Here is a 16,885-nt window from a genome sequence, read left to right as displayed (position 1 = left end):
CACGGAGAACCAGTCAAACCGAAGGCAGGGTGCAGAGGCTGGTAACCCTGACCTCCAGGCACGGGATACGCTCTTCATCAGGTTTCCTTCGCTCCTTTATGGACCAGATTTGACACACCCTGGTGGTACTCCCCAACCACAGCACGGGCTGCCGTGCCGTGAAGACTACCAGAGACTGCGCCCGAGGAGGCTGCCACTGCTGCTCCCGAACGCCCTGGACCTAGCAACTCAAGGAGTACAGACACTGGGACTGACATTAGCTCCTCGACTCCTGAAGTTAACTCACACCAGAAACACAGGAAAAGGGGCTGGGAGGAGGTAGAACAGGTAAAGGGGGATACGTGGGGGCAGAGAGACCTGACTCTGGGTGGTGAGCACACGATGCAGTGTGCAGATGACAGGTTATAGAGCTGCCCACTTGAAACCTGTATGATTTTATTAATCAATGTCACCCCAATAAATTCAATGATAGTAATACTTTTTTAAAAACACAGGAAGATAACCCCTTGAATTCCCAGGAAAGCAGAATGTGTTCTCAGAAGTATCCAATCCACTCCAAACTAAAACTCCAAAGTGATAGGGGAAACATTACATTGAATGTAGAAATAACATTTCTGGAAGTAAAAAAAAAATAGTCACTGTGGAATGCTCAGTGGTCAAAGTGTTGCCTGTTTCACACTTGAACAACTTACTCTTAGAAGCTCTCTAACTAGCAGCGTTCCCATCAAGGCCTCTGCACTCCACTGCAGACTGCTCACTGCACATCTCAGCTAGAACCACCCCACTGCGTGCCCTGCCCACCAGCCACCTCTTATAAACTTACATTTCTTGAGCCCATGTAAAGGAGGCAATTACCATAGATTAAAAGGGAAACACCCATTTTTAACATTCTGCTTGTATTTCATTCGCAGTCAGCAATGAGTAAGTAGCTCGCTCGTGTGGTTCTCGGGACACTCCTCAAGTCCCTGCAGGCCCGTGACTTTCCAGCCGCTCCTCCCGGACAGACATTCGCAGCACAGCCACAGCCTGGTTATTTAGACACTGACAGTAAGAGGTTCAGCTGAAAAACAAAGGGCAAGGCTGCATCAGTTCTGCTGTGGAATACCATGAGAAAGCTGTTTAGAGCCTCAAACACAGAATGGGAGGACAAGTCTAAGACTTTTAACAGACCGGGAGACATGGCTGTAAGGTATACGCTGGACCTGCAATGCTGTCTGACTTCCGAAGCTGCCCTGGGCACTGAGTTCTGTGGAGGCCGTGGAAAGTTACACTCCATCACCCAAATGCAGACCCTCAACTCACTTGGAATCCAACAAGGATGACAGAAAAAACTATATACCAACACTGACAGGGACAGAAATGCATCTAAATAATCATCCTCACCTTTTTCTATGCAGTGTTTTTGAGAAAAGTTGTGAGACAAACTCTTTAAATGACTCTCAAAAGCATAAAAATAGGCACCACAAGCGAATTTCGGCTCCCACAGTTCAGTTAACTCTGCCTGAACCCAGCGGCGCCCTGCCCACTGGGGGTGTGACAGAGCTGGCCAGAAAACCCAAGAAATCACCGTGGGGACAAGGCAGGAAATGACAGCCTGCACACTGCACACTGTCACCCAGGCAGTAAACATGGCACTGAACCCTTCTATAAAGTACAAACTATTTTGATAATCAAAATAATCACCCAGCCCTGGCCGGCGTGGCTCAGTTGGTTGGAGCATTGTGCACTGGAAGGTCACAGGTCTGATCCCCCAGCTGGGCACTTACGGGAGGCAACCAATCATGTTTCTCTCTCACACTGATGTTTCTCTCTCTCCCTCCTTCTTCCCCCGCTCTCCTTTCTCTCCCTTCCTCTCACTAACATAGATAATAATAACAAAAAAATAACCCCATAACCTCTTGTATCAATTTGTACTTCCAGTGAGAGGAACACAAAATCACCTCTGTGTTTCTCCTAGCCCAAACTTAAAACCTGGATCTAATCATGAGAAAAAAGACAAGTTGGAATTGAGGGACAGACTATAAAATGACTGCCTGCCAAGGTAAAGAAAGCCAAAAAGGCTCCGGAACTGCTCCAGATGCGAAGAAACCAAAGAGCTGGGACACAAGAGCAACAAACACCTGGACAAATCCTGGGTACTGCTGGGGCAACTGGAGGGATCTGCAGATGAACTGTGGGTTACATAACGGTAACAATGCTACAGTTCCTGTCTGGGTCACTGTGCGGGGGTAGAGTGAGAGAATTCCTGTTCTTAGGAAATACACTGAAGTACTTCTAAGTAAAAGAGCACAGTGTCTCCCAACTTCCTTCAAAGGATTTCAAAGAGCAGCGGGGAGAAAGAGGAAAGGATAAAGCAACAATGACAAAGCAAATGGGGCAAACTAAACAACTGGACAAAGTTCCTTATTACCATTCTTGTATTTTTTCCTAAGTTTGAAATTATAACAAAATAAAGTTACAAAAATGTTTCAGAGATGCTCGTTGACTTATGATGGGGTTATGTCCTGATAAACCCACTACAAGTTAAAAATATTGTAAGTCAAAAATGCATTTGAGCCCATCCAGTGTGGCCAGTGGATTGAGCATTGTCCCATGTACTGAGAGGTCCTGGTTCGATTCCTGGTTAGGGCACATGCCCAGGTTACAGACCAAATCCCTAGTGGGGAGCGTGCAGGAGGCAGCCAATCAATGTTTCTCTCTCACATCAATGTTTTTTATCTCTCTCTCCCTTCCTCTCTCTCTAAAATATCAATAAAAACATTTTTTTAAATGCTTTTGATACACTTAATCTACTAAACATCACAGTTTAGCCTAGCCTACCTTAATTTTTTTTGTTTGTTTGTTTTTTTGGTTAATCCTCATCCAAGGATATTTTTCCATTGATTTTTTTTTAGATAGAATGGAAGGGAGGAAGGTAGAGAGAGAGAGAGAGAGAGAGAGAAGCATTGATGTGAAAGAGACACACTGATGGGTTGCCTCCCACCCATGCCCCGATCGGAGCCAGATCACACCTGCAACCCAGGTATGTGCCCTTGACCAGGAATCAAACCACTGAGCCAAAAGAGCCAGGGCAAGCCTAGCCTACCTTGAACATGCTCAGAACACTTACATTAGCCTACAGCTGGGCAAAATCATCTAACACAATGACACAGGGTAGAATATTTGCTGTTACCCTCGTGATCTGGGATCACAGCTCGCGGCCCCTAACCAGCCTCATGAGAGAGTATCACACCACATGTCCCTAGCCTAGGAAAAGATCAAAGTTCAAAATTCCAAGTATAGTTTCTACTGAATGCATATCACTTCTACACTATCATAAAGTTGAAAAATTGTAGTCGAGCCATCATAAGTCAGGAACCATCTGTACTGCCATACATTGGATCTCGAGAAAATGGGTCACTGGAACACTTCACTCGGGGTGGTGAACACACAGTACAATATACAGTTGATGTATTACAGAACTGTACACCTGAAACCTATGTAATTTTATTAACCAATGTCACCTCAATAAATTCAATTAAAGAAAAAAAGGCCCTGGCCGGTTTGGCTCAGTGGTTGGAGCATCAACCTACAGACCAAAGAGTCACAGGTTCGATTCCAGTCAAGGGCACATACTTTGGTTGCAATGTGGTCCCCAGCCCTGGTCAAGGTTGTAATGGAGGCAGCCAATCAGTGTCTCTCTCTCACACGGATGTTTCTCCCCCGCCCCCCCCCACTAACGATAAATTTTTTAAAAATCCTCAGGTGAAGATTTTTTTTAAAAAAGGACCCCTGGCCAGTGTGGCTCAGTGGTTAGAGCATTGGCCCACACACTGAAGGGTCGCAAGTTCGATTCATGATCATGGGCATGTACCTGGATTGCAGGTTCCATCCCCAGCCCCAGTTAAGGCGTGAGCGGGAGGCAAGCAATCAATGTGTCTCTCTCACATCGATGTTTCTCCCTCCTTCTCTCTCCATCTCCTGTCCCTCCCTTCCACTCTCTCTTAAACAAAGCAAACAAAAAAAATCAGTGGAAAATATATCCTCAGGTGAAGATTAATAAAAAAGGGGGGTAAGGGGGAATGGGTCACAAACATTCAAGTTTCAGGGAAATTGAAAATGGGAGAGAACGTAAGAGTAAACCAGAGGGTTCCCTTTTGGAACGAGCCATAGAATTGGAAATACAAGGTTCTGGTTCCTACCATACAGCTGTTGGCCAAGTGACTCACCCTCTCAAGGCTACAGCTTCTTTGTAAGTAAAATAGGGCAAATATAGGAAGGTCAAGTGAAGTTTAAATGAGATGATACATGTCAAATGCTTAGAGCCGTACTTGGCAGCAGGCAATAATGCCAGCTATTACTACTATTATCTAGAAAATGTTAACAGTCCTGAATTAGAATCAAGGCACAGAGAAAATGATGGTTTCTATTAGTGTTTTTCAAACTGCAGGTTGCAACCCACTGGTAAATAATTTAGTGGTTCAAAAGAAAGATGCAAAGCAAAGCAGCTGAGCTGCACATGGTGTAAACCTGTTAAGTTACAGTTATACACACATACACTAATACACGTGGCATTGGCAGGAGACAAGAGGGAACTCAGGAACTCTGTGTTCTTAGTAAGTCCCACCCCACTACTCCCCATTTACCTTCATGCAACTATGACCAGAAAAAAACTTAGAGAACTATGATGAATGGTTTCTATGGATTTGTAACCTCTGAACTCAACGGGGCCTCCTCCTAGCTTTAGCACCTGCTCACTCTCAGTGATGACCTTCCCTCCTGTTTCCCGCACACATGTAAAGCAGTCAGATAACAGATTCCTGGAGTTCCCATCACATCCACCACCTGCCACCTATGCCCACTCAGCCGCCTCTCCACGACTGAATCCCATGCACCTAACAAACGCTCCACCCTCCAACTGCTCGAAAATCCCATCCCCCCTATTCAGGAACATTTTTCCAGGGTCAGTTTTTCCCTCTCTTTGCCCCATGAACATACAAACAGGCATTTCCCCCAACTTTAAAAGTTAAAAAAAAAGGTTAATAACAATCACAAATAAAAAGTTACCTATAGTTTGATAACAGAAGTAGTTATCTATATCCCTATAGATCTATAGATATAATCCCTAAAGAAAATGAAAAGGCTGGTGGGGACCGAAATGGAAAATAAGACATCTCCAAATTTACTCTGAAAACGATGTAAAGAGACTTTCGAAAAAATGGCGGTGGAGTGAATGGAAGCTACACAGACCATCACCCAGGACCAAAATGGATTTACAACAAAAAATAAAGACAAATGGTCAGGAAGGGGCAACCGAAAGGCAGTCTGGAGGACCACATAACCAGGGACAAGGACTCAATCCTGGTAGGCTTGCGAGGACACGAGAGGGGGCCAGGAGCCCACGGTCTGCAATGGCCTGGGCTGGGACCAGGGGACTCGGCTGGAAGCTGCTGCCGCCTCAGCTGCGTCCCACAACCGCGGCTGAGTCCTGCAAACTCGGCTGGATGCTACGCCCTCGGCTGGTGCAGCAGACTAGACTGCCCTTAGCTGGGAGCAGCGCGCTAGGGTTAAAAATCCCAGGTGGCTCCACGACGTAGAGTCTGGACAGAGGATAAATTGGCAGCAGCCACTCACCTTGGGCTTCAGCAGAGGGAGGGCACACTGGACTGGAACTGTGTGGGGACACTCAGGATCTGGAGGGTGCTCAGAGATTTTGCTGAGTGCAGCCACAAAGGACTGTGGTCATCTTACTCCTTCTCAGGGCACTGGGGAGAGGTGGTGGCCCCTCCCTCAGAGATTCAACCCCACCTGGTGGCCATTGAAATGCTAATTGAGGCCCATTATCAACCAGCATCTGCCCCACCCTCGGGAAATCCTCTTACACTGGGCACCTGAGGGAGATTTTCAGGCAACTCAGAAACCAAGGTTATTCAGGTGACCCCTACTAATAGCCTCCAGGCAAAAAAAGCTAGAAGATAACTACCATTCCCTGGGCTAACAACTCTAACCAGGAATGTTAAGACTTGACAGTGGTGTTTAAAGTGGGCCCTCCCTGCCTCATCCAAACCCAGGAGAGGGAGCCACAAACAGCAGAACACCAACACCCACAGGGAAAATTTGGCAGACTCCAAAGCCCACTGTGATAGCCAAAATGGTGAAACACAGAAACAAAAGCCAAATGAAAGAACAAGAGACCTCTACTGAAGAAGAGATAAATGAGGTACAGTTAAGCAAGTTAACAACTAGAATTCAGAGACATGATCTTGAGGAAGCTCAACAGCATATCTAAGGACATAGAGATGCTGAATATAAGCCAATTGGAGATTAAAAACCACCAAGAAGAGATAAAAAATGACATATCAGAAATGAAAAACACATTGGAAGGTCTACAAAGCACAGCAGAGGAAGCTGAGGACCAGATCAGTGAATTAGAAAATAGGGTAGAAAAAAATCAACCAATCAGAAAACCAAAAGGAAAAAACGATTAAAAAACAGGAAGACAGCTTAAGAGAACTGTGGGACAACTGGAAACCTAGTAATATTCACATCATAGGAGTCCACGAAGAAGAAGAAAATGAGCAAGGGTTAGAGAATATATTCAAAGAAATAGTGACAGAAAACTTTCCTAATTTGGTGAAGGAAGAAGGCATTCAAGTTCAAGAAGCACAGAGAGCCCCAAGTAAGAACCCAAACAGGCCCAACCAAGACACATAGTAATCAAAGTGCCAAAAATTAAAGACAAAGAATCCTAAAAGCAGCAAGAGATAAGAAACAGGTTACCTACAAAGAAACCCCATAAGGCCCTCAGCTGACTTCTCACAAGAAACACTACAGGCCACAGGGAATGGCATGAAGTAATCAAGGTCATGAAAAACAAGGATCTGAATCCAAGACTACTCTACCCAGCAAGGCTATCATTCCAAATAGAAGGTCAAATAAAGAGTTTCCCAGACAAAAAAAGGATAAGGGAATACATCAGCACCAAACCAGTACTGCAAGAAATGTTAAAAGGACTGCTGTAATTAGCAGGAGAAATGGAAAGAAAAATAGAACCACACTAAAGAAAAATGGCAATAAATAAGTACATATCAATAATCACCTTAAATGTAAATGGATTGAATACTCCCATAAAAAAAAAACAGACTAGCTGATTGGATAAGAAAACATGAATCATCTATATGTTGTTTACAAGAGACCCACCTCAAAACAAAAGACTCACATAGATCGAAAATAAAGTGATGGAAAAAAATCTTCCAACAAACAGAAAGGAAAAAAAAAGCTGGGGTAGCAATACTCATATCTGATAAAATAGATTTCAAAATGAATGCCATAACTAGAAACAAAGAAGGCCACTACATAATATTGAAAGAATCTATCCAACAGGAAGGTATAACCTTGATAAACATATATGCACCCAATATAGGAGCACCAAAATATATTAAAAATCTTCTGGAGAACTTCAAAGGAGAAATCGATAGCACTACAATCATAGCAGGGGACTTCAACACCCCGCTGACATCACTGGATAGATCCTCTAGACAAAATATTAGCAAGGAAACAGAGACTCTAAATGCAGCTCTAGACCAAATGGATTTAATTGATACCTACAGAGAATTACATCCCAAAACTACAGACTTCACATTCTTCTCAAGTGCACATGGGACATTCTCAAAGATAGACCACATGTTAGGGCACAAACTAAGTCTCTACAAGTTCAAGAAGACTAAAATCTTATCAAGCATCTTCTCAGATCACAATGGTATGAAACTAGAAATTAACTGCAAGAAGAACATACAAAGACATTTTAACACATGGAAGCTAAATAGCATGTTATTAAACAATGAATGGATCACCGAGGAGATCAAGGAACAAATCAAAAACTTCCTGGAAACCAATGAAAATGAAGACACAACAACACAAAATCTATGGGATATAGCGAAAACAGTTCTGAGAGGAAAGTTCATAGCACTACAGGCCTACCTCAAAAAACAAGAAAAATCTCAAATAGACTATCTAACCTCACAACTTAAAGAACTAGAGAGCAAACAAAAGGAAAACCCCAAAGCCAGTAGAAGGAAAGAAATAGTAAAGATCAGAGGAGAAATAAACAACACAGAGACCAAAAAACAATTCAAAGGATCAATGAAACAAAGAGCTGGTTTGTCGAAAAGATAAACAAGATTGATGGACCCTTGGCTAGACTCACCAAGAAACAAAGAGAGAGAACCCAAATATACAAAATCAGAAATGAAAGAGGAGAAGTAACAACTGACACCACAGAAATACAAAAGATCATTAACAACTACTATGAACAATTATATGGCAACAAATTTGACAAACAGCGAAATGGACAAATTTCTAGAAACACATATTCTCCCAAAACTGGACCAGAAAGAGATAGAAAACTTGAACAGACCAATAACAAGAGAAGAAATTGAAGATGTAATCAAGACTCTCCCAGCAAACAAAAGCCCAGGCCCGGATGGCTTCAGGGGGAGTTTTACCGCACATTCAAAGAAGAACTAATACCCATTCTCCTCAAACTATTTCAAAAAATTCAAGAAGAAGGAAAACTTCCAAACTCGTTTTATGAGGCCAGCATAATTCTAATTCCAAAACCAGAAAATGACACTACAAAGAGAGAAAACTACAGGCCAATATCCCTGATGAACATAGACGCCAAAATCCTGAACACATGGGACTACATCAAACTCAAAAGCTTCTTCACAGCGAAAGATACAATCATCAAAACGGAAAGGCTACCCACTGTATGGGAGAGCATAATTACCAATGATACATCAGGTAAGGGGTTAATTTCCAAAATATATAGAGTACTCATACAACTCAACAAAAGGAAGACAAAGAACCCAATTAAAAAATGGGCAGAGGAACTAAATAGACACCTCTCCAAACAGGACATACAAATGGCTAAGAGACATATGAAGAAATGCTCATCATCACTAATCATCAGAGAGATGCAAATTAAAACAACAATGAGGTATCACCTCACACTTGTCAGAATGGCCGCCATCAACAAATCATCAAACAACAAGTGTTGGCGAGGGTGTGGAGAAAAGGGGACTCTAGTACACTGCTGGTGGGAATGCAGACTGGTGCAGCCACTATGGAAAACAATATAGTGTCACCTCAAAAAATTAAAAATTGAACTTTGACCCAGTGATCCCACTTCTAGGAATATACCCTAAGAAGCCTGAAACACCAATCAGAAAGAATGTATGTACCCCCATGTTTGTAGCAACACTATTTACAATAGCTAAGATCTGAAACCAGCCCAAGTGTCTATCAGTAGATGAATGGATAAAAAAGCTGTGGTACATATACACAATGGAGTACTACGCAGCTGTAAGAAAGAAAGATCTCTTATCCTTTGAGACTACATGGAGGGACCTGGAAAATATCATCCTAAGTGAAACAAGCCAAATAGAGAAAGAGAAGTATCATATGATCTCACTTATTTGTGGAATATATAAAACATAACAGTCTGAGGAATGGGGTAGTCCCAGAGACGTGGAAGTGGGGTACAGATTGACAATCCCCAGAAGAGGGGGTGGTGGGGGAGAGATAATCCACAGAACTTATATGCATGTATGCATGAACAATGGACAGGGACAACAAAGTTGGGGAGAGGACAGAAAGGGATGGGGAGGGGGAATCAGTGGGGGGAAAAGGAGAAACATCTGTAACAAAAATTAATAAAAAATAAATAAATTAAAAAGAAAACCATGTAACAATTTTGCCTAATTAAAAAACAAAATTAAGTCAAAATGGGAAAAAATATTTCTAAATATTGAAAACTATAATATAATTAATAGTATAATCAAAAAATATAATTACTTCAAACGAATTATTAAAAAGTCTATTAACTGTACAACCCTAGAACTACAGAGATATTTTTAAAATATGACCCATATATCCATATAAAGGAATACATACAGAAAAAGAATGAAGTTCTGATGCATGCTATAACATAGATAAGCCTTGAAAACACTATGCTAAGAGAAAAAACACCAGTCATGAAAGGCCATGTATTACATGCTTCCATTTAATGACATATCCAGAACAGGGAAGTCCATAGAGACAAAAAATAGATTAGTAGAAGAGTAGAGAATGGGGAATCTGTTATTGGGTATGGGATTTCTTGGGGGGTGGGAGGGATGGGATGAAAATGTTCTGAGATTAGATAGTGGTGATGGGTGCATAGTTTAGTGAATATACTAAAAACCAATAAACTGTCCACTTTAAAGTGTGAATTTGATGGTATTCAAATTATATCTCAATAAAAAAATGACCCTTTTCTCCTCCAGCTACCACCACATCTTTCCTGTCCCCTTATAGAAAAACCCCTCAAAAGGTACACCCACACTGTCTGCCTCCAGTCTCTCTCCTCCCAGTCTTCACCGATTCCAATCAGGTGCTCATCAACCTTAGCCTTTTCCCTCAAATTCTTTAGTTCTTAACATATACTAAAATCCTCAGCTATATTAAACTTAATGATCATCCATAGCACCAGCCTACTCCTAATACATAATAGGTTCTCCATAAAAACTTGCTGACTGAACTGAATGAATCAGTGAGAGTAAACACAAACTGAGCTCTATATTCAGTTTTTTTAATTTAGGAAGGACAGAGAAAACAAACACTTCTAACATCTCTAAAACAACTTTGTTTTTTTTTTTGGCCAGTATGGCTCAGTGTTTTGAGCTGACAGCCTTCGAACAAAGAGTCACAGGTTCGATTCCAGCCAAGGGCATGTACCTCAGTTGCGGTTCATCCCAGCCCTGGTTGGTATCGTGGGGGAGGCAATGAGTTGATGTGTCTCTCTCACATTGATGTCTCTCTCTCTCTCTCTCTCTCTCTCTCTCTCTCTCTCTCTCTCTCTCTCTCTCTCCTTCCCTCCCTCCCTCCCTCCCTTCCACTCGATCTGAACATAAATGGAAAAATATCCTGGGATAAGGATTGAAAAAAATAATTTAAAAAATAAAACGACTGCCCTGGCCGGTTTGGCTCAGCGGTTAGAGCGTCGGCCTGCGGTCCAGAGAGACCTGGGTTCGGTTCCCGCTAAGGGCATGTACCTCAGTTGCAGTTTGTCCCTGGCCCTGGTTGGGTTGTGCGGGTGGAACCACTCGATGTGTCCCTTTCACGTCGATGTTTCTCTCTCTCTCTCTCTCTCTCTCTCTCTCTCTCCCCGACTCTATCTGAACAAAATACCAAAAACAAAACAAAAAAAAGGACTTTGTTTTTGTTGTGTTTGTTTTGTTTTTTCATTTGAAATGTGGGCCTCTTTTCATGCATATTGCAAACAAAATTATTCAGCAACCTAAATACCACTATTTGAATTTTCATAAACAGTTCATTCATCTTAAACACAGCAACTTTAAATATTAGGAAGGATTAAAAAGCAATTGAAAATTCTAAAACCATCACCAGAAATTTGACAAAGTTTGAATTTGAACTCTTGCTCATCAGAATAAAATATTGTATAATTTTAAAAATTAAAACTAAAAACATAGTTACTCAAAGACATTACTCATGTGAAACAACTAAGAGGTTATAAAAATAATAAGGCTCTTCAGACTATGGATTACCTGTTCCATAGTAGGACAAGCAATGATGTGGATATCTTCAGGACTGAACTCTTCCTTCAACAAAACATGGAGCTTCTGGAAGACTTGCTGAACATTATTCTTAGAAAGAGAAGAGATAATCATATTAAATGAGTCACTAAAAATATATACAGTCATTTTAAAATGAAGCACTGAGAATGTTAAATCATAATGATAATTGCCAAAATGAGTGGAGGAAATGCATCTTTCATGGGATACCAAAGACATAGTTTGCACTTATTATTTCACATGCTAGCACAACCCGACTAAGACTGTAACAGCTCCTGGAAAAACCGAACCATAGCAAGTCCTGTTCCCCCAGAGAGTCTTCAGCAGCAATTTCTTACACAAAAGATAATAAAGTTCCCAGACACAAAATGTACTTTAAAAATCAACCAACATAGAGCTGGAAGTTATGACTTCTAAATTTGCTCTGACGTTTAATACCTTAGTGGCTGCTGCAAGCCATTTATTTCCACTACTCACCAATAACATGGGCATAATTTCTGAAAGGCTGCTCTGTGAAGTGTTGGGCCACTCACATCCAATGTGAGGGTTGGTCTGTCTAGCTATCATCCATCCATCCATCCATCCATCCATCTATCTATCATCTATCTAATTTCCATCCATCCATCCATCTATCTATCATCTATCTAATTTCTACTTTTAGGTAGAAAGAAACTTAACGCCAAAGGTACTTAAGACAAAGTGAGGGTGGGGAAAAAAGGTATAATCAGACAAATGCCAGCTTTGTAAGCCATTTAAGAATCCCAGTGATTAATTATCACCTTCACCAGAATAGTATACCAACAGGAAGACGTATACTATTTTTAAGTATCTACAGTAAGAGGGAAATAGCAGACAAGTCCAGAACACTTGAAGAGACTGGCCAACATTCAAATAAATTATCACGATACTCACCCGAACAGGTTTAAACAAGATGAACTCAGTATCTTTATTGGATAGGTACAGTGACATACTTCTCAAGGTCAGAGGCAGCTTAGCTTTTATTGTCTTGTAGACACTTGCCACGAGGTCACTGACCTTTGCTGGAAAGAAACTAACCTTATTAGTGTCAAAGAAAAAGAGAAGAAACATTTCCATTTTAATTCAGAGGGGAATAAAGGGGGAGAAAAACAACAAAATAAAGGACTCTGGTGCCTGGCGAGACCATTAGAATAGTGAGTTCTCATCTCCAGGTGAGGTGCACAGAAGAGAAAGAAGGAATACATAATGAACTCCGATAGGATTTTGTCTTTGAAAAATGCACACGGAGGGTTATTATGATGGGTCAACTTTTGGAGATTCAACTTTACTAAAGTAATAATCACTGAATTTTATCTGTCACCTCATAGAAGCTACTCTGAACAAAGTGATCTTCCAATGACCAGATCCATATATTAATTTTAAATTTTCGTATTAACTTTCAACGTCAGAATAATTTGGAGAAACTGATGACTTGCAACTCATTAAAAATTTAGCAAAATGCCCTGGCCGGTTTGGCTTAGCGCTTAGAGCGTCAGCCCACAAACCAATGAGACCCAGGTTCAATTCCGACCAAGGGCACGTACCTCGGTTGGGGTTCGTCCCCGGCCCTGGTTAGGATCGCACAGGAGGCAACCAGTCGGTGTCTCTCTGTCTCTCTCACTCTCTGTGTCTCTCTCTCCCTCCTAATGTAAGGATAAATGGAAAAATGTCCTCAGGTAAGGATTAAAAAAAAAAAATTAGCAAAACTATTACCGTAAGCAGAAGGGGCAGCCTTAATCAATTCCTCCAACCACACAGGAACCTTCCTGCAGGTGAAGCCTGGGATGGAAAAGTGGACAACTCAGAACTGGGACATCTGGTGTGATCCCCTCAGAGCCTCCCTTCAGATCCCCTCAGGAGCTCTGGTGGGGCACTGGTGAGCTAGAAAGCAAGCAGCTAGCTCCCCTCCTGAGGGCCAAGAGCCTGCACGACCTCCAAAAAAAGGCTGCCTGGATTTGCATCTCCAAAATCCACTGGCACCACCTGCCAAGTGCAGTCCCACAGGGGGGAAGGAAGTATAGCTCAGAACTGAGACATCTGAAGAGACACTCTCAGGGGCCTCCAGCAGGGCCTCTGACAGGAGTCACAGAGAGAGAAGTGGGTGAGAGCTCTCTCCCTTCCCAAGGGCCAGTGCCACCGCAAGCAGAGGGGGCAGCCTTGATCTATTCCTCCAACCCCACAGGTGCAACCTCACAGGGAAAAGGGGACACAACTCAGAAATGGGACATCTGGCATGACCCCCTCAAAGCCTTCCTTCAGGATCTCTGTAGGGCACCACCACGCTAGAAGGAGAGTAGCTAGCTCCCCTCTCAAGGGCGAAGGGCCTGTGCCACACATTTCAAATGGTGGATTGGATTTGCATTCCCAAATCCTGCTGGCCCTGTCCTACTAAACTCATTTCCTGGGGCAAAAGTCAATCCCACCTATTAATAGACCAACAGCAATCAGCTCCCAATTACAACAGGAGGGAACACATAACCCACACAAGGAACATTCCTAGAGTATCTCCTCAGGAGATCAAGGAGACTTAACCACTGCATTGCACAAAACACTCCACCCCACAAAGACTTGGAGTCATAGCAGTTCTATCTAATACATAGAAACAATGACAAAAAGACCACTAAAATGGGGTGACAAAGACACAACCCTCAAATGAAAGAAAAGAAAAAATCTCTACAAAAAGAACTAAATGAAATAGAGCCAAGCAATTTATCAGAAACAAGAGTTCAAAATAATGGTCATAAGGATGGTCATACAACTTAGTGAGAACTAGAAGGAACTCAGTGGGAACTACATCAACATGAAAACGTGCATAGAAACTCTAAGAACCAGTTGGAAATGAAGAATACCATATCTGACATAAAGAATACACTCTAAGGAATTAAAAATAGGCTGGATGAAGCAGAGGATCAAATCAGTGACTTGAAGACAAGGAGAAAAAAACACCCAATCAGAGCAACGAAAAGAAAAACAGATTTTTAAAAAATAAGGATAATTTAAGGGAACTCTAGGACAATATGGAATGTAACAACATCCATATCATGGGGGTACCAGAAGAAAAAGAAAGTGAATAAGGAATAAAGAACCCGTTTGAACAAATAATCACAGAAAATGTCCCTAACCTGGTGAAAGAAAAAGACACACAAGTTCAGGAAGTATAGAGAATCCCAATCAAAATGAAGCCAAACAGACCCATACCAAGACATATCATATTTAAAATGGCCAAGGCTAAAGACAAAGATAAAGACAGTTACCTACAAAGGAGTCCCCATAAGACTGTCAGCAGATTTCTCAAGAGAAACACTTAAGGCCAGAGGGAATGACACAAAGTATTCAAAGTAATGAAAAGCAAGAGCCTGCAAACAAGACTGCTCTATCCAACGAGGCTATCCTTTAAAATTAAAAGTGAAATAGTTTCCCAAACAAAAGAAAGGTAAAAGACTTAAGTATCACCAAACCAGCATTGCAAGAAATGCTTAAGGACTGCTTTAAGAAGAAGAAGAAATATAGAAACAAAGAAACATAGAAATAAAGGAAAAAGAAATGGCCCTGGCCAGTTTGGCTCAGCAGTTAGAGCATCGGCCTACAGTCCAGAGAGACCCGGGTTTGGTTCCCGCTAAGGGCACATACCTCGGTTGCAATTTGTCCCCGGCCCTGGTTGGGTTGTGCGGGTGGCATCCACTCGATGTGTCCCTTTCACGTCGATGTTTCTCTCTCTCTCTCTCTCTCCCACTCTATCTGAACAAAAAATGGAAAAATGTCCTCGGGTGAGGATTAAAAAGAAAAAAATTAAAAAAGAAAAAAAATTGGCAATAAATAAGTACATAGCAATAATAAACTTAAGGGTAAATGAATAAAATGTTGCAATTAAAAGATATATGGTAGCTAAATGGATTTTTTTTAAACCAATATATAAGACCTACCTCAGAATAAAAGATTCACACACGGTGAAAGTGAAGGGATAGAAAAACATACTTCATGCAAATAGAAACAAAAAAAGCTGAAGTAGCAATACTTAATTCTATCACAACAGACTTCAAAACAAATGTCATAAAAAGGGACAAAGAATGTCACTACATAACACTAAAAGCATCAATCCAACAAGCGGATATAATCCTTATGAACATACATGCACCCAATATAGGAGCACTTAAATATATATATATAAAAAAACTCGGTGGCTTTTAATGGTGAGATTGACAGCAATACTGTCATAGCAAGGGATTTTAACACCCCACTATCATCAATGCATAGATATTCCAAACTAAAAATCAACAGGAACACAGAGACATTAAATGATACACGAGACCTAATGGATTTAATTTATATTTACAGAGAATTTCATCCCAAAGCAGCAGAATATACATTTTTCTCAATTGCATACGGAACTTTCTAAAAAAAAATAGACCACATCTTAGAACACAAAACAAGTCTCAGAGGATTAAAAAATGGCGGTGGAGTGAATGGAAGCTACACAGACCATAACCCAGGACCAAACTGGAATTACAACTAAAACACAGACAAATCGACGGGAAAAAGCAACAGAAAAGCAGCTTGGGAGGACCATATAACCAGGGACACTGACTCGATCCTGGTAGAATTGTGAAGGTGTGAAACGGGGGCTGGGAGCCCACGGTCGGCAGCTCGGCAGCAGCCTTACCTGTAAGTGGTGCCCTCGGGTTAAAGTCCCAAGCGGCTGCACAGCGCAAAGCCACAACCACTCACCTTGGGATCCGACAGAGGGAGGGCAGAATGGACTGGAACTGTGTGGGGACACTAAGGATTTGGAGGGTGCTCAAAGCTTTTGCTGAGTTGCAGCCATGCAAGACGGTGGCCATACTGCTCCTTCCCAGGGCACTGGGGAGAGGCAGCAGCCCCTCCCTCGAAGATTCAGCCCCCACTCTGTGGGCCACTGAAATACAAATTGAGGCTAACTGAAAAACAGCATCGGCCCCAACCTCTGGAAATACCCTTATGCTGAGCACCTGAGGGAGTTTTTCAATCAACTGACAACCCAAAACTCTTCAAGTAACCTGGACTGCTAGCCTCCAGGCACAAAGCTAGAGGATAACAGTACCATTCCTGGGCTAGCAACTCTAACCAGGAATGTTAAGACTTGACAGTGGTGTTTAAAGTGGGTCCTCCCTCGCTCATCTAAACCCAGGAGAGGGAGCCACAAATAGCAGAACACCAATACCCACAGGGAAAACTTGGCAGGCTCCAAACCCCACTGTGATAGCCAAAATGGTGAAACA

General features: G+C 42.0%; 1 protein-coding gene across 1 annotated transcript in view; it reads right to left on the bottom strand.

Annotated features, from left to right (window-relative positions):
- Window positions 1-476: 476 nt before the first annotated feature.
- The window catches only part of COG3 (component of oligomeric golgi complex 3), a 99,268-nt gene continuing 82,859 nt past the window's right edge, over window positions 477-16,885 (bottom strand). Inside the window, exons 21-23 of the mRNA XM_036250385.1 lie at window positions 12,525-12,652; window positions 11,586-11,684; window positions 477-1,060 (exon numbers count right to left, since the gene is read on the bottom strand). Coding sequence (XP_036106278.1) covers window positions 1,031-1,060; window positions 11,586-11,684; window positions 12,525-12,652 — 257 coding nt within the window. The 3' untranslated portion in view covers window positions 477-1,030. The remainder of the gene's footprint in view (window positions 1,061-11,585; window positions 11,685-12,524; window positions 12,653-16,885) is intronic.

Source organism: Molossus molossus, unplaced genomic scaffold (genome assembly GCF_014108415.1).
Source record: "Molossus molossus isolate mMolMol1 unplaced genomic scaffold, mMolMol1.p scaffold_m16_p_9, whole genome shotgun sequence".
Classification (NCBI taxonomy): Eukaryota; Metazoa; Chordata; class Mammalia; order Chiroptera; family Molossidae; genus Molossus; species Molossus molossus.
This window is presented reverse-complemented; position numbering and strand designations above follow the sequence as displayed.